We start from the raw sequence: 19,289 nt of genomic DNA, 5'->3' as shown, positions 1-19,289 counted from the left end.
TATCTTTCCTGTAACAGATACATACTGTTACGCAAAGGATATGTAAGGCACAGAGAGAAACCAAGAATACTGAGTAAGTTGCCATGTTTCAGAGCAGGATGCTGATATAAGAGGTGCAAAAAATGGTTAAGTTTTGATATCTAAAACTTTCAGAAGCAGATTTGTATTCAGAAATGACGCTCGGGTAAACATGTCCAGAAATCAGACCTTCAGTTCTACATTAATCCTCTTTTCTGCAGCCCTGTACATGGCTGACATGGTTGCCCTGTGGAAAAGCCTGCTATGTGTTTGGAACGCTGGCTTTGAAGTCCAATGTTTCTATCAGGGTTCTAGAGTAGTTATCGCATGGTAGCGTTCCCTCTGCTTTTCGGAAGGGATTAAAAACTTGTTTTTTACAAGATGTTTTCTTGTATTTTGCCATTTGAGAAATACAAGGTTTTCATTCAGCAGTAACATTACAGTATGTTACTACTGAATATAGTTCTTGTCTTTTTTTGATTAGATGATCTCCTGCTTCTTTTTCAAGGAATAAGTAAGCCTCTAGGTAGATGCATTTGTGTTTAAAACCTCTGTGAAGGTTCATCTCATTTATGCAGGTTGTACAACATTCATGTTAAGGTGCTCATAGACATCATGGTGTTAATAATGATCCAAAATGTTTTCAGTACCTGACACTCCATACTGGTCAGCAGAGTTGACTAAGCCTCTTGGATAAGTACTAAAATGTCTTGTTCATTTGTGTGTATGAGTTAGTAATGTGTTTGCTTATTGAGTCATCAATAGTTATCCCTTTTATAGCATCGGGGTTTGGTATACCAGAGAAAAGAGCAGACTAAATATGAAATCAGGTCCTGTGTAGTCCATAGTCTGCAGCTGAATGTTGTGTATAGAAAATAGTGTAGCCAAAATTAATTGCAGTGGTCCAGTCGTGGAACAGGAGGGAAGGAACCATGATTAACTTACAAATTGTGTTTGTACTCTAACAAAAGGAGGGATTTCTCAGAGGTTGAGGTTTTGCCTATTGTATCCAAAGCAATACCACCAGGGGTAATTGTTTCAATTTAGAGACAAAGAAAGCAAAGAGGTGTGTGTGTTTGTGTGCGTTTGTGTGTGTGTGTGTGTTTGGAAGGAAAAGAGTTTTCAAGGAATGTTGCAGTAAGAGTTTGGCGACGTTTCAACATGATGAATGATTTAATTTCATGTCTTGTTCTGCCCTTTGAACATTTATATTCTGCGAGTACTTTTTTTTATTTTTTATATTAGTTCCCCCAAAAAATTACAATACAGTGACTGCATGAAAAATCGAACATTGCATCAAATTCTTTATGACTTGCTTCATATGTTACTTATTTATATTGCTATTTCACTTTCCCCCGAGGTATAGACTAAGACGGGGGCAACACTAATATCTTGCTTCGCTGCTCAGACCAGATCAAAAGCTGTCTTATTAGCCTAATTTCCAGTTTTTGACCCAAGCATCTAAAAACGGTGTGCCGCCATCACTTCAAATAATGACCACACACCTCTACAGTATGATATTATAGGCTTGTGTGTTGTGCATTTATGCAGCTAAATGTATGTTTATGCCTCTGTATATTATGTATATTATCTGTTCTCAGTACTAAAACACTAGAGCACTCAATGACTCACCAAACCTCCAGAGATGCAACAAGGGAAAACCCACCCACCCATCCATACACACACACCCACACACACACCACACACACCCATTGTGGATGTAAAAAGAGGCCTGGTCATAGAGTTTTTGCCAAACCTGTCTTAATAATGCGGCATGACTTGGCACATGCTGGACTGCTGCTCCCCCCTGTGACTGCTGGGATTGGTGTGCTTATTGTGAGCCCTCTGCTGCACATCACCTTTGGTTTGTGTGTGCGGCTCAGGCTTCTGAGTGGTTTCCTGTACAGTGAACACACATACACACGTAGATCTCTGGGGACAGCAACATCTGCCTGCAGTTTTATATCATGTAAACCCCAGGAAACCGATAGACAGGAGAGCTTGTTGCGTTTTGTCACGCTTCAGATCAGGAGCAAAGAACAAAAACTGCCTTGAAGCCTTTGGAATGACGCCTGAAAATATAGACTGCATGTGCAGGTGTTGAAAGGACAGGTTGTTTACCCACAATTCTGATTAAATGCCCAGGGAATACAGTAGGCTACTGTATTACATAGTGTTGTTCTTTTTGTGTTTGACTCCCCCCGTCACCCATTCTCTATTGTTCTTTCTCCTCCAGATATCCGGGGTTTGCAAACCTTTATGGACCAGGCATCTCGGCTGGGTCTGGATGTTTCCTTGCAGAGGGTGGACCGCAACGTCAGCCGAGTCTTTACTGACCTCTTCAACACGATGCGCACTGAGGAGCTCAACCGGTACCGGGACACCCTACGGCGGGCCGTGTTGCTCATGAGCCCCCGAGGTGCACAGGTTTTCATCCACCAGGTAGGCTACATTGCTGAGAATTTTCTTTGTCAAGGGCTCAGCAACACAAGCAGAGAGACAGTGAAAGGGCCAGACAGAAAACGAGCATTTATTCAATAAAGATGATGAACCATGAATGGAAACACATTTTCCTGGCACCTCTAATCTGATAACTGATCAAACATTTCACGGTGTCAACTGTAGTAAATGAAAAACAAAACAAAAACATGAGTAATATGTGATGAATCCCTTAGTTTACATTGCCACTAAGACCACACTAGCGACCTTGATAAAACTGATGAAACAAGATGCAACCACACCCCGTGTGGAGTTCTGACAAAACCTAAAGCAGATGGCAGGGTTCAGACTGAGACGTGCTTGGCCTTCGCTATTGAGCTGGCCAGAAGAATTTCAGGTGCCAATATTCAGCATAAAATATTTCAAATATTTACAGTAAGTATTTCTACAGTGAAACATTCATTCAACCTTCACTGCACTGCCAGCGAAGGGAGTTTTGTTTACTGTACTGATCAGCAGCACTGCATATAACCCCAGGCAAAGTTCAAACAAACTCAGTGTGTAGCCACCGGGGATTTGCATGTTTCTTGGCTCATACTATATGTTGGAAGCTTTTACTAACCTCTCCTCTATTTTCTCCTTCCACATCATGTTTGCTAATTATGGCAGCTGGAATCAGGAGAACATGTAGATATGACTTTCTGTGTCCATGGCTGACCTAAACACCAGTAAACTAAAAATAATTGGGGTAGATGTTATCATAACAAGATGTTATGTTCTCCTCACTAAGGGCAGCCAGAGGTGTAAGATTTTCCTTTAATCATCTGTAGGGGTTTTACTCATGATAACCGCTTGGTCAAACCCTGTTGAATAATTATGCACTGTAGTGCTTCAGCATGATTGAAGAACAGACTTTCATGGCATTGGCAGTGTTGGAGACAGTGAAAAATATGGCAACATAAAAGCGAGCTGAGTGGCTTGTTCTGCCCAGCAAACACGTTACAGTCTGACACTTACTCTTCCGCTCATCTGGCAAGGACAGTGAAACACTGATAAAATATTGAGATTCTCCAACTCAAATGAAAAGTTTAGACCTCAAGTACAGGCCAATTGACAAAGGGTTGTTTTAACATTTGTTGATAAAAGGTACACACCCTGTTTGTTATTGCCCTGTGAATATATATTGTAGACGGTAATGCAGATAATTAAAAGGCTGGTCATCTTATGATATGTGAAATAGTCCATTTAGAGTTAATAAGTATTAGCATTTCTCATTTTAGCCTATACTTTGCATATTATTATCAACATATTACATATTAATTACTGCTTAAAATGTTATCCAATGTTTCCTTTTTAGTGAGTTTTCATTTAAATTATCTTGTTGCCAGGACACTGAGACAGGTTTTGCTCTCAGTGGAGACCCTTTTCACATTTCCTGTAATATAACTTTCCATGAAAGAAAGATTAAACTTTATGACATTTCTATAGGCCACCAAAAGTATACTTATCCATCTTACTTAGTGAAGATGAGTTAGCGTCACAGTATTGATGGAAGGAATTACAAAAGCAGTGATATATTGAATGCTTTATAAAAGGAATATAAAATGTCCAAATTTCATATTTTTATTTCATGTGGAGCTCACTTGCATTTAAAGATCACTGGAGGATAAGAGAGCATGTGACAGTACTGTGCTGTACTGTATGTGCTGCAATCGCCTCAATAACTGATTTATTGTTTTGAAACCTTAAAAAAAACAAATGACATATAGGCCTACAGTATATATGTGATTGTTTTTATGTCTCAAAGCGTTTACTCTCAGTGGACTTAATTTTATCTCTGCGTATCCCCAATCTACTGCAGTGACTCATTTCATCTTCCACATCTTTTAGCTTTCTTCTATCTATTATGAGAAAATACGGTAGAAAAAAGCTGAACTAACTGTAGGTCAAGAACTTCACTTGTATTCCAATTAGCTTTGTGTAAATATTCCACTATTAATCTAAAAGCTGATGCACTTATAGACAAATAAATCAGTGCACAGGTTGTGAATACACCAAGCCTTTCAAGTTTCATTAATGACATACTGCTTTGATCTTTTTCTGTACTCCAATGAATTCTGTTTTAGTACACACACACATGCACACAAACTGCTGTAGACATCTTTTCTTCTCATAATATTGCATTTAATCTTGCCAATTTTATTCTTTATCATTCCTTATACAATTAACATGAGGCATCTTGGGGACTAAGAAATAAGCACAGCTTCACATTCAGCACAGCTCCCAAATGCTCCTGTGAATATGTTAATATATTAGAAGTGATGGAGATTTGTAAATTCATCAAAGCTTCATTAATACCTTAGTAACTGTTGTCACGGAGTGTACCAACTCCCCACCAGAGGTACTGGGGGAGAAAATGTAAATATGCTAATATCTAAATGGAGAATGATGGCGATGCCTTTGAGAGTTAAGTACTCATGAACTGTTTCAGCATGAGAGAAAAAACTAAAGTTGTCATGGTGACTAAAAGTCGACAGAATGCAGGATCAAAAATTCTTTTCATGATGGTAATGTAAATGTTAAGTTTAGATGTGGTTAATTAGGGGGCTTAATGTTATTAGTGGCCTCGACAATTTGTGCAAGGTGTGACAAAATGCATTAATTCAGTGCATAAGTGTTGTTGGTGAAACTATTTGAAGTTGATCAGGTATATCAGTGTAGCAGTTCTGTTTACCACTGAGACCTGGTCTGTGTCCCGCTTTTTCCTGAATTCTTCATCTGTGTGTTTCAGAGTTTGTTCAGCTCTTTTTTTTACTTTCTCTCTTCCATTCTGCTCTACTCCATGCTTATTCATTATTCATACCTAATTAAATGAATAGGTTTTCAAAGAGACACAAAATGACCACAAAGAGACCCAAAACAGCAACAGAGAAGCAAACGGCAACAAAGATACAAAATGACTACAAAGATGCCACAAACCAAAAAGAGACTCAAGATGATTACACAGAACCACAAAACGACCACAAAGAGATGCAAAACGACCCATGAAGAGGTGCAAAACAACTACAAACAATGCTGGCGTGTGTCTGGGGTGGGGCATCTTGTGCATGTCTGTGCCCAGGGACCTATTTTTTTATAATGTGTCCATGGCTACTTATTCCTCTACAAGGACAGATGGGGATGAGGGGAAAATGTCCCAGCATGCATCAGGCAAGTGAAGGATTTGTTAGGCTTATAGTTCATCAAATGACTAATAAAGCTAGACCATATTAATAACTTTAAGTTCAAGTTCTTAATTCACCTGACTAACATTAAAAGACAAAAAGTGTGTTGGCAAAGTCATCCTAAATCACATATTCCTTTATGTTTAATTCTGATGATGCTCTACTTCCTTGAGTAACACATTCTGTCACAAGTCACTTCTACAGTCTACTCTCAGGCCACAGTCATTTCTCATACTGTGAACAAGATGCATATGTAATTGACAGTGTCTGTGGTTTTATGCTGAAATTCTGGGCTCATGTTTCCCCCGTCCAGACAGTTGCCATCTCATCTCTCGTTCACTTTGGCCATGAGAGGATGTAGCGTCTTCTGTCAGCTTCAGTGCCGCCTCGTTCCTGACACCCAACTACTCTCTGTTCCCTTCATGATAGGGGAACTTCACTTGAGTCACGCGAGCCTTTTAGAGAGACATAAAGTGGAATTTTAAGCTTTCAACTGTCCCATTTCTACGTCCTTGGGTTGTATTAGTGAGCATTTGCTAAATCACTTACATAAAATTATGCACATTCAGGTACAAAAACTTGACACATTTTATGAGTTACCAAAGTCACTCTCGAATTAATTGTCAACCGTGCAGCTCCAAGCTATATATCTTGAAGACACCCAAATTAGATTTTTGGCTCCCTGTGTTCTGGCTTTGGGAGATAGTCATTCATTTTCACCAACATTGATTAAAATGCTTTAAGCAATTTAAGTACCTGTACTGAATATGAATTCTGAAAACATGACGGTAGACTTGTTGAAACAAAAGGGATTAATAATAAATTCACAATAACCAGTATGCAAACAGTGCCATCCAACTTTTCAGACTGAAGGAAAAAACACTTTCAAGCAAAGCACCTCAGACTGAGATCCAGATTGAGGGAGTTTCAATTCATTCGTTTCATAAATAATGTATCAAGTGTTATCCTTGTTATGTCCTTATCCTGAAATATAAGTTACTATTAATTTTCTTTGAGACTGCTGGCATCGCTGTGTAGCCTAGCCAACAATGTTCCATACGACGTTTGCAACGGCTAAACGCTAAAGGCTACAGGGTTTAAGCTAACGTAATGTAACTATAGCTCGTAGTAGTAGGCTACTGTCCTCAACATTTAGTCAGGCATCTGTCATCAAAACATTAGCGTTTTAAATAAATATTTCCAGTCTAATGGTGTGTGTGTGTGTGTGTGTGTGTGTAAACTTTGCTGTTTTCTTACAGTCATTGAGCCATAGCTGCAGTTTTCCTTTCACCCATATCATTTTTATTTATTAGCCTACTTGAAGGCAACATGTCACTATTGTTTTTTGTAATATCAAATGTTTTTATTAATTTAAGGAGTGTATGTGGAAGTACACAGGAGTTACTGTTTTGTTTTTTGCCGTGGTATCAAATTGGGAATCAAGAATCGTGGTACTGGTATTGCCTACTAAATATCTGGTATTTTGACATCCCTATGGGAAATACCCTGAAAGCGCCATTCAAATCGACCACTAGGGCACACTTAAAATGTAAAAAAATGGCCGTGGCATAACAGAAATCAGAGCATAAATCAGTTGGCATGCCGGCTCTGCAGGCCATTTGATGGATAAGTGAGGTATGCCTCCTGTGCGGCAGCTACAACAAGCTACAAGAGTGACAAGGACTGCTGCCTGCTGCCAGGGAACGTGAGTGGGACGAAGAGATGCTGCACCGGGTGGCAGGAGGGTGAAGAGAGGATGGCAGGAACAGAGGGGGCACAAATAAGAGGCATACAAAGGCAGGGATAGAAAAAAAGGACTGAGGGAGATGGATGTTGGGAGGAAAGGTCAAAGATGAGAAAGATGCGGAGCTACAAAGGGCTCTTCCAACATAATAAACCACCTGTGTATGAAACAGTAATGGGTGAAATCTAATGGATGAGATGGCAGTGAAGACAAAAGAGATGAGTGCTGAGAGGCTGGAGCTAAGTATGGTATCTGACAGACAGTACCTATTTAAGAAGGAAGGACTTTAAAACCAGTGGAAAAAGATGGCTGCTGTTTTCAGAGATAATTAAGGGATGGATTTTGACAGGTATACATTTTTTAATCTGTTGCACATCTAATGTGGAAAAGATGAAAACTTGTTCAGAAGTTTATTAAAAGTTTCTCCCACCATGACAGGTAAAATGAACTGTGCTGTAAGGAGATGCAGTGTGTTTTCCTTTAAAAAACAAAAAAAAAACAAATCAGCTAACACTAAATTGTACCTTGTTTACTCCCCTTGTCACTCTCTTTAAATGTGATTGAAAAAACTCAGTGTACGATCATCTGATTTTAAAATTCTGACATATTGCACAGAGAAGCTCATAATTATCATCATGTAAATTTGGTAAAGCCACTCAAATTTAATATTAACACTCATTTGCCTGCCTGACTAATTGCAAATTGCATCGCTTATTTTTGAGTCATTTGTGTAGGAAAAAAAAAATGTCAGAACTTGTGGCTCAACCGTGGCAGAATATACTGTATTATACACTACCTGTCTTTGAGAGTAAATATTATCCTAATTTGTATCATTACTAAGTCACGAAACCTCCAACTGAAACACAGATAACCTGAAACTGTCACTACATGATAAAAATGTGAAACCCTGAATAAAAGCTAAAATGATTAAAGTGAGACAGATGAACCTGCTAGACTGGAGGGAGTGGAATACCACATTTTCCTCAAGCCTTATTTTAAGTTTTAGCTGGTTCTCTTTGGTATTTTGCTTTTTCCTCAATCTGCCACTTTATGGACCATCTCTGCCAACCAAATTCCAAATTCCAATGTTTTGTTCAACATCCAAATATTTCTTTCAAAAGGAAGCTGGCATCACTGATCAAATGTACTGGAGCTGTTTGTGTACTCTTTCAAGGTCATTTCTTCTATTCAGCAGAACTGTGGCATGAAACCTACTTTAATTTGCTAGCTCTCTCAGAAGAACTTCACACGAGTTCAACAAATCTGGCTTGATGATAGTATTTCAGAATATAATTCCATCTTCCATCTCTTTTGTCCACTCGTTTCAAAAACTTCACACCTAACAGTGAAACTTCAAGTTACTTCTTTTCTTAATGACAACAAAAGCACAGACGGGCTTTCAGAACACATCTGTGTACCCATTACACTGCATGGCAGACAAGGTTGCGGCGTCTGAAACAGAGTCACTCGTCACAACCTCTGGTCACAACTTGAGACCATGAATTGCTGATTAAAAATGGACCCTTGTGACACTTGAGCGTAAGATGTAAAAAACACATTTGGCCTTGCTGGAAATGGTATTTTGATGCCAAGGACTCTTCCGTCTTATTGTCACAAGCGCATGTGGACGGTGATTTAAAAGTGGCCCGAGTTGACATGCCATTATGGGGTGCTTTGGAAAAAGTCAGCAATGATGGCTTTTCTTGCTTGGGGAATTCAGTGACAGCTTGTGGGGCACAACAAACACACGGACATGCACATTAAAGACACTTCACCCACACCATATAGCTCTTGACAGTAAGCTCTTACTTTGTAACATTTCTGTGTCCTTCACAGTTGTTTTGTCAAAGTGTATCCCAGGTTGAAAACACTGTGGGGAGTATTGAAGATTGTGTCGACTTTAATGTGGCAGGGTGCATTTATGTTTTTTTTTGTTTTTTTTTTATAGATGTTCCAATAATAGATGGCAGACTTACAAAAGGTGTAAAAAATCATTTGCTCAGTGCCATGCCATGTTGTCAGTTCGAAAGTAACTTCTAATTTTATTCAGCACTTTAAGTTGTTATTATTATTATTATTATTATTATCCGTAGAGAAGGTCTAAAACCATGTTCCTCCTACAACACTTCTCAGCAGCAACAGGTAATATCTGCTGTGTCTAGATCTTCATTTCTTGTGCCCAGTACATTTTCTTTGCACACGTTTTCCCGTTCTTATTGTTGCCCCATTTTTTTTCTATGTCTGAAGCACAACTTGCTATACTATTACATCAAAAACAATCACAGTCATTAGATTCTTATAGCTCTGCTAATTGTCCCTGGTCAGTTTTTTTCCTCTCTCTCTCATTGTCATTTTAAAAAATATTCCTGCAACCAACACAGTTGTGTCTTGGCACCTGGACTTCTCCTCTCCCTCAGACGGAATAAAGCTGGCCATGACCTGGAAGTGTTTATCCCAGCATGACTCATTAACCTGACACAGAGAGCATGGTGTTGGTGCAGGGGAGCGTAGTGCTGGCACAAACAACATCCTTTGCCTTCATGCACACACACACACACACACAGAAGGGTGCCCAAACACATGCACACCTTCACTGCGTCACCCCTCATTCCTTCCCCAGATCCATCACTGCCAGTTCCGTCTACACCCCCTCCCTTAGTGCTAATGAGTGAGGCCAGGTATAATTACAAAGCTCCAGAAGTACTTTTCAGCCTGTATTTTTTTTAATGCCGTAGAAAAACACTCTTGCAGCCACCCAGAAGATTCAATTAGACTGGCCCAGAATACAAATGAAGGCGACCGTGGGTTGAGTGACATCATTTGGAATCAGAGGCTGGGAGAGTTTATGGAGGTGAAACAAACAAAGAAACCCATTAGGGATGGCCAATACTTAGTAGGGGGAGTGCAGGTAAAGTTTTAAATAGAGGACATTGTGTGAGAGATTACACAGTATCAGGATTATCTGTACTGTATAAACAGACAACGGGTGCAGTCTGGGAATTTAATCTTGTTTACTGATTGCGTGATTATTTAGATGAATATCTTCTTTAGTTGACGGGAGAAGTCCCCATTTTGGTTCAGTCATGTTACATCTTAAACACAATAGCTGCCATATAATGTCCCAATTTAAAAGCTAGGGCAGTTTCTAAAAAACTGCATTTGTGCACTAATCTATAAATAATTATAAACTACTGTATACACTTCCTGAAATGGAATTCATACAGTATGTATTTGCTATTGAGCATATTTTCAATGTATGAATTGAATTCCTAGGTTTTGTAAAATGGTTTGTGTCTAAAGGCCAACCAAGGACTGTGGATAAAAATAAGTGCTAGCTAATAGCTCACTGCATGTTTATAAAAAGTGTCAAATTTCACAACCCATGTTACAGCTACACTTGCTGGTTTTGTTAGTGCCCTAAAATATCCCCAATTTTTTCTCAATACCTCAAATTCTTCTCTGTAATGGGCCAAGTGTTATTACCATGGAGCATAGACAAACTGGTGCGCACAGAAAGCTGCTAAAACTAAACTCCTGCACACTGTTGTCTTGAAACTCAACTGTGACCTAGGAGGGGGATTTAAAGGGGCTATTGATGCTGAAACAAAACACTTTACTTCAAGGAGGGTTGTCAAATGGCTCAATTCCATAAAAATAGTCTTCAAAATCTGTGCAGCAAGGTATCATGTATTTAAGCTTCAAGTTTTAAACTGGATCCTACATTTTCCATAATTGAGTTCAGTAGCATCTTTTGATATACCAGCCAATGTCCCTGTCTTTCATACTCTACATCCCTGGTTTGTGACAGGCTCTGTTATACATTTGGTTTTCCAGACTCAACCTTGGTTACATCATCTGGGTTATTTTCTCAGACTTGCCAAAGCTCCTCTAGAGCCACAGAAGACATTATACATTGTATGTTTTTTAGCAGGCTGAAGAGTCCTCCCCATCTCTAGTAAACTCATGCTGATTTTCGTTTACTTTTAATAGTGTTATGGTGTGGGGACAGAGTGGACCCAAACGCAACACTCAGGATGAACAGGTTTTATTGAAGGGGAAAAGGGGTTGAGGGACTGGAGGTGAGGGAGAGGCGGACGCCGGGGAAACACTGGCACAGGGAACCGAGGAGACGGAGACAAGGGAGCCGGGGCACTGGGGACCGAGGCATGGGGAGGAGCCGGGAGGACTCCATGGAAGAGGTCTGAGGGGAGAGGGCAGGGTGGCAAGCCCAGCTGATGGAACAGAGGACAGAGGTGAGTGAACCTGAAGGGGAGACAGACAGGGTTAGACATTTGGGAAACAAAGCATGCAGAATACGCAAGAGCTTGAGTGGTGAAGGAGCAACGACAATCAAGCAGGGATTGACTGGAGAACCAGGGTAGAAGTACTGTCAGATGAGGCTGACTGCAGGCAGGAGGTGGCTGACGAGATGCAGGTGCGGGTTGTTGGCTGGGCTCAGGAGAGCACACGCAGGGGAGGAGACAAAGGCAGGCATAGTACAGGAAAACAGAATCACAAGCAAAAGGAGAAAAGAAGGACACACAGTCAGCTGGGCTGCCACCACAACAGGGCCCCCCCAATGGCCGCCTCTAGGCGGGCCTTCCAGTTGGCCGGGGAGGACTCAGCAGACGTCCGTTGGGGGGAGTCGCACTAGGATCCAGCTGGCGGGGGTCTAGGGTCCAAAACAAGGGACTTCGAGAGGGGGACAGGGCTGGGGAATATAAATAAAATCAGGCGAGTGGGCAGGGCAGAACTGAGGGACCAGGGAGTTCAGGCGGGTGTCCCAAGGGCAGAGGGACCCCCGAGGGCGGAGCAGGGGAACCGGGGAGTTCAGGTGGACAGCCCGGAGGTCGAGAGCCTGAGCTAAGGTCCACGGGGGGCTGAGCAGAGGCCAGTGGAGAAGGCATAACCTCTCCGGAGGTCGGGCTAAGGGGCAACTGGGATGAGGGCGAGACCTCTCCAGAGGCCGGGGAGTAGGGCTGAAGGCCAGCAGCGAGACAGTAGTAGGGGAAATCAGGGACGGGTCTGCTGGGCTGAGGGCCGGCGCCGAAGCGGGAGCAGGGGGAACCAGCTGGCCAGCGGCGCTGGCAGGCCGGGGGTCGGGAGAGACAGGTTGGGGGCTAGCAGGCCCCATGTTAAGCCCAGCATGAGGAGCACTGAGGGAGTTCAGAGCCGATAGCAGGGATCCTTTGAGAAGGCCCACCTCCCAAACCAGCCTTGCCACACCAGGAGTATTCAGAAGCTTTCGAGACAGACAGGGTTAGTCACAAGGGAAACAAAGCACAGGGAAACAAAAATGACATGCAACAACTTGAGTGGTGAAGGAGCAACGACGATCAAGCAGGGGTTGATTGGAGAACCGGGGTAGAAGTACTGTAGGCTGATTGCAGGCAGGTGTGGCAGGCAGAGGAGGTGGCTGACGAGATGCAGGTGCGGGTCGTTGGCTGGGCTCAGGAACGGAGGGAGAGAGAGAGGGAGAGCACACGCAGGGGAGGAGACAAAGGGAGGCAGGCAGAGTACAGGAAAACACCAGGGGAAAACAGAATCACAAACAAAAGGAGAAATAAACAGGACACTCACCGTCAGCCGGGCTGCCACCACAACATAAAGGGCATCTTTAAATAACTGAATAAGAGCCAAATACATCTATCCAACACACAAAGTCATGTATAAACGTCATCTAGTCACCAGTCATCCAGTTACCGGGATGGAGTCTTCAGAACACTGTAACCTCAGTGATCATCTGTTGAAGGTCGGAGGTGAAGAGGTGCGTGGAGTTTATCTAGCTTACTGTCCGCTGGCATTGCTCCCTCCTGGCTTAACGCTCCCACCTCTGGACCCCTGTCCTCTCCCTCTGACCCTCACTGCTGCTCCTCTATTCCATTTTCCTCCCAAATAACAGCGTGACAAATTGAGCGTGGCAGAAAACGATCTATCATTGTCCTACATCTCATCCTCCTCTGCCCTCTGTTCCCTCCTCTTCTATCTCTCTTTGTCTCTTTTCCCCTTTCTGTCCCTGTTACAGGACATTCCCTCTTTTCCTCTTTGTATTTTTCCCCATCTTAATGGTTTCATGTTTCTCTCTACATGGACACTTTATCTTTCTGCCCTTGCCCCCCCCCCCCCCAACATCATCTTCTTTTTTCTCCTCTCTTATTGCACTGTATACTTTGGTCTATGTCTCCATTTCTCTTCCTCTGTTAACTTTTCATCCTCTCTACAAACTTGATTTGTTCTGTAATATTCTCTTTCTCTATTTGTTATGTCATATCTCTGTTTGTGTTACACACAGATGCATTATGGTATTGATTCATACACTCTACCATCAGTTGTCTTTATTCCCCTGCATTAATTTAGTAAAATGGAGATAGTCACTATAATGAGTACAGTACAGACAATAATAGACCCAAATGTTAGTATTAGATGTGTTGTAGTGTGTCATTTTGTAGCCCTTGTATAACTCCAGTCCCATTCCCGGCTTACAGCAAAACAATTTAGTTGGTGTGACTACATTCAGCAACTCCACGTGATTTTTCTCCATAATAGGCCAATTGTTATTACCATGGAGTGTGGAGGCACTGTAGTGCACACAGAGAAAACATTAAATGCTTTGTGTGATGAATAAGTGGTACAGTTTGACAGGTAATTAATAGATGGCTCCCTCTCTGTCCATGATCAATTAATGGTACCTCCTGGGAGCTGGTGAAAAACTTAACGTTCTGTGGCCACGTGTTTGAAATGTTCAGAATGTGTTTGCCTGTATGCATGCATTACACTTCCGACAGCACAGCACTTTGTAACAAAGTAGTTTACTCCCAACAAAATGTAAATAAAGCCACCTCTTTAGGTACATATTTCATGGGAGGGCAGAATAATCAAGAGAAATGGTTGTATATCCAAACTCTGGTATTAAAATTGAAACCAGGGCAGTTGGCAAGCTCTTTACTTGATGGATTGTTATTACTTGCACAAGTATGAATCATCTGCTGAAGTTAAAGAGCTTTTCATAAATAATTTGCTTTTTCATAACTAATGCTGGAGAATTAAAATTGTGGTGTATTTGAGGTGATTGCTTATCCCATCACATTAATCAATGTCATATGGGAAAAGGGCCTTCAAAGGGTAAATAACTTGAACATTGTGTTAGTGATGATGGTGGTAGAAGTAATTATTATGATGATGATGAAAGTGATGAAAACAATACAATATTGGCACCACTGCCCCACGTTAAATAGCTTCCTAGTCCCTGTGATATCACTAACCTTGTCCCTTATGCTTCTGCTTAGTAAGAATAGGAAGTATTTAATACACTAAGGTGTACAGAACAAAAACCTATCTCAGTTTATGTTTTTCAGTGGCAGCACCCAAAACACAGTCATGTCTTGACAGAGGGTGATAAACTTTGATTGATGTTTGCGATTATGAGTCATGCTTAGCATTATTGAAACAGTAAACGCCTTGGGCAATTTTTATTTCTTCAGGAGGGAAAACAGTTAATCTCATAAAAGGCACCCGGTGAAGTCAATCTCATTTATCTGGTGACCTCTAGAGTTGTACATGAGTGTCAGAAGTCCTTTAAATAGCAGTTGCTCTCTTTAGAGCCTGTTGTTCTCCTTTTGCTTCAGTTTAAGTTCACTCTTAAACTTGTAAACACTTGTGTAGTTCATATTCTTGTTAAATTGGAGTAGTCAAAATACAGTTACTTTGTCTGTATATGTTAATAGCTTTATCACTGTATATTTGTCTCCCTGCAGCATAGCATGAGATGCAATTATACCAAAACCCTACAATATTGTCGGCAAGTTCTTTCTCTGTGAAATTGTTGCTGTGGGCTCAGGATTATTGCCCAATTCCCAAGTGGCAGACTCAAAATACAGTAAGAGTTATAAGGGTAATTGCAAAGCCAACCACTTGGAAAAGAAGTACTGTATTGGTACCCAGCACACAGCCTACCAAAGTCCAAAAGCTCTGAAGAAAATGTTCAATTAAAGTACAGCCCCTGTGGAAAGAATATAAATATAAACTCCAGCCCAGGTGTCCTATTACCCTTTTCTTACTTGTTTTACTTGCTTACTTTTTCCTTTCCTTATTTTGCTCTTACACAAATATGTATGAGTCAGTGTTCAACATGTGCACATGCATATTCATATGTTCCTTTGATGTCTCATTTGCAGGTCTGTGTTAACACCCACATTTAAAAAATATAACCCTGTACTGTATTTCATTAATGCATAAATGCTGTATGTGACGATATGCAGGTGGCATTTCCACAAAATGTGCATTTTATAAAAGTGAGATTTTCCAAAAATATATTAGTTGCATAAATATTTTTATTTAGGTATTTTTCAGTATATCAGTCAGTCTACGGGAAATTACTAGAGCAGCTTGATGTTGCAGCTGTTTCTGATTTGTTTGTTTGCCTCAGGTTTGTTGGTTATTAAGGAATTCAGTAAACAAGAGACCATTTATATTTACTTTTACATAGAAAAACATTCATAGTGAGTAGTTTACAGTAATATGTCATTTGATTGACTATTACATTTTGGAAGCTTTCAAAGCAATATACATTACCACATATCCCTAATCATGCGTATTATGGATTCAGTCAGGTTGTGAATTATACAGTGACAACAGTGGGGGTCAACTTTTTTTCCACGTCCAAAAGAAAACCCAGTTCAGCACAGGCATGGGCTTAGGTGAACTAAAATCTTACAACGCTTACAATATCCTTGCTTATTTAACTAATGTCATCAGTCTGTAGATGATGATAAATCAAATTCATTACACCAGTTCATGGTATTCTAGAGCAAAACTGCCAGCAAGTCAGACACACAACAGCAGACCATCATGGCCACTCAAAACAAACCCACACAGTGTTGATACAGAACTAAAGACACATAGAATACAGTCTGGATTATTATTATCTCTAATTCCTTATTTTTATCATACTCATCAAGTTTGAAGTTTCAGCTTACTCTTTTTTAGCAAATATCTCCTTTCGTCTTGCTAATGTTGACTGTGAATTATGTAATCTGTGTCCAATAAAACAGTAGTCATACACTGTTGTTGGGGAATAGGAATTATCTACATTGATGTAAAAATGTATCTCTACAATAACTAATCCCCAATTTCACTGCTCATGCCTAAACACCAGTGTTAGCTGATAATTACATAAAATGTGAAATTACATTGTTATAATGAAATGATAGGGTGGGCTCTCAGCTAGCTAACATCAGATAGCTCATTTTAAGTAAAAGAAATGCTAATTATGAATCTCTAAAGGTAGGAAAGTTAAGTGTATTAAAGCAGCTAGATAGTCAACTACTGACATTAACCTGCTGCGTCTCCATTAGCGTGTGATGCACCGGACTGGAGCAGCTGCGCTGCGAGTGATGCAGACAGACATGTTCAACTAACGTCAATGTTAGGAAATGGTACGGTCCATTTTAGGGGTGTCTGAAATTGTATTTCAAGATTCTTGAATATAAGGCCTGAGTACACAAATATATTGTAATATTTACAAATACAGGTAAGAAAGACCCCCCTGAACTGTTGGTTTGACCTCTTTTGGGGGGGTCCAAGCCATAACTAGGGGGGTCAGACCCTCCCGTAATTCAAACCGTGGATTCAGTCCCAATAATTCAATGCTATTATTTATGCACCAGGTCATCAACACCTCAGTACAGAAACCTGCTGTTTTGGGAAGAGTTTTTTTCTGACAAGTCTGTGGGAGTTTTCATAAGGCTGTGAGTGTTTCTGCATTTTCATTTGCTGATTTACTTTGCATTGGGAGCGTTGAATGAAATCCTTGACTGATTTTGATGTAACAACCCAAAGAGCACTCTGGAGAGAATCACTGTAAATGCTAATGTGCAAATGAGCACAGGGGACATATTCTGAACTCGGATTTCACTCTCTGCCAAGAATGTTGCTTGATTAATTGTTCCAACACTTACCCATGATCTCGTATTTAATTTAAGCATAGTTTAGAGCTGAAATTTTGACAACATTATCATGCCAAGAAGCCTTCTGTCAAATAAAAAATTGGACCATGTTAGAAATGTACTACATGAATCTGTGAATCCATTTTCCCTCATCCCTCTGACTTTTTCCCTCCCTATGTTTTCGAACAAGCAAGCATGCAGGCACACACACTGGCATAACATCACAGGTGACTGTGGTGCTACATTCAACCATGGGCATTGTGACTGTTATTTTACCCCGGCCAGAAAATAGACTTTTGCTGTCTCATTATAGAAATAATCAGGATTCCCCACAGAGAAATGTAATTGTAGTTACAACAGGGAACGAGAGTTTATAAAAGCAGTTATTACCTAAAACTACATAGACTGGATGGCCTTTAAGAACTGCAGAATAAAAGTAAAGGTTTTCCTGCCCTTTCCACTTTCCAGAAGAGTTTCCACGTACCTGCTGCACTCAGCTGAAAACTTCAATGCATTGGCTTGTAAAGATTTTGACAAGTATGAATTCTGCCTTATATGCCCTATTTCTTTGGCTTTCTTTGTCTTTCTTCTATTCATTTTGTTGTTTAATCTCTTTCTCTCATTGTCTTGGTGGTGCAATGATTGAGCTAATTAGTAAACCTGAAATCCAACAGACAAATCTGTTGCTTTAAGGCCTTTCTCAATCTGCATTCTTGTCTGTTCTTGTGAAAATGGGCTCTTTCATGGCCCAAGTACTGTCCCAATACACAAGTTCACATTTTGCCATTAGTCTCCTGTAGACTCCCACACACAGTGGCTCATAAAAGCAGCTAGAATTGGACAATGGGGGTATTATTGTCTCAATGACATCAGTTGTGAAGTTCATCTAGGTTCATGTACAGATGAAAAGTCTATCAAAGTGATCCTTTTGTAAATCTTTACAACTTTTTTTCAGGTAATTACATATATTGATTTAACAGTCTCTTTTACTAAAATTGTACATTTTCCCTTTTCGTTTCATTTACAAGCTACACTGGCTGAGAGAGGATATAGTGGCTTCCTTTTGTTGTATGCAATATGTGTGTAATTATTTCAACTAAATTAAAGTGGACCACATTTCAAAGCCTTTGGAGATAACTGTCATACTGTTTTATTAAAACATCACTATTACAGTTAACAGCCAAGAGGTATACATAATATTTTCATATTGTTTGAAAAGCATTTGTAACATAAATGTGGGTTTAAATGCACTGAAATACATGTTGCCAAAAAAATTTATTTAGTAAAGAATAAAGTGCAACATTGTCTGTTAAACAGAATGTGATGCAAACATTAAAAGATGCTGCAGATATATATTAATCACAATTTATAGTATGGTCCACCAGCTTAGAGAGAGCCAGTGAAGCATGCCACTAAGCCTGATGAGAGACGCCTCAGAGGGGAAGGGTTATAGTAGTGCTGTCGGGCTTCAGGGTGTGTGGCGGGGGGATAGATGGATGAAAAGGAGGTAGTCTACTGTCCAGGATGCCCTGTAGAATCTCCTACAGATCCTCCTTTCAAGCAGGCCTTTGTAGCCCTCTATTCAAAAAGCAGTAATTGCATCATTTTTCAAGCCCCTTGCCTCTGTCTGACTGTGAGGCTGGCCCCATTAATCAAACTAATGGAGAAGTAAGTGATTTCAAAATATAGGCTTTGATCATGCACCTTCTATGCGCTCCCACAACTCCTCCTTTTCCTCAGCTTTGGGAACCCTCCCATCCTCCCACATCTTTTCCCTCCTTGTGAACTTCGCTACATACTGTATGGAAAGAGCTGTGTGAATGAAAAATGAATCTTTCCCTTTTAGGCTTCTGTTAATGTACATAAGAGCTTTGCTTTTGTACATTCTGGCAGTACTGTGGCTCTCTGGCTTGATTTGAC

General features: G+C 40.6%; 1 protein-coding gene across 5 annotated transcripts in view; it reads left to right on the top strand.

The window, feature by feature from the left end:
- Window positions 1–19,289, top strand: part of grid1a (glutamate receptor, ionotropic, delta 1a) — a 104,437-nt gene that overhangs the window by 15,435 nt on the left and 69,713 nt on the right. For 2 of the 5 annotated variants that reach the window (XM_046071262.1, XM_046071257.1), the window contains exon 2: window positions 2,255–2,460. In XM_046071262.1, the coding sequence (XP_045927218.1) occupies window positions 2,255–2,460 (206 nt within the window). Of the gene's footprint in view, window positions 1–401; window positions 545–2,254; window positions 2,461–13,066; window positions 13,193–19,289 lie in introns of those variants that run through there. The other 3 variants (XM_046071260.1, XM_046071259.1, XM_046071261.1) reach the window with 3 other exon arrangements.

The sequence above is a fragment of the Micropterus dolomieu genome, linkage group LG15 (assembly GCF_021292245.1).
Source record: "Micropterus dolomieu isolate WLL.071019.BEF.003 ecotype Adirondacks linkage group LG15, ASM2129224v1, whole genome shotgun sequence".
In the NCBI taxonomy this organism is placed as follows: Eukaryota; Metazoa; Chordata; class Actinopteri; order Centrarchiformes; family Centrarchidae; genus Micropterus; species Micropterus dolomieu.
The sequence above is the reverse complement of the archived record's forward strand: the minus strand, read 5'-3'. Positions and strand labels throughout refer to the sequence as shown.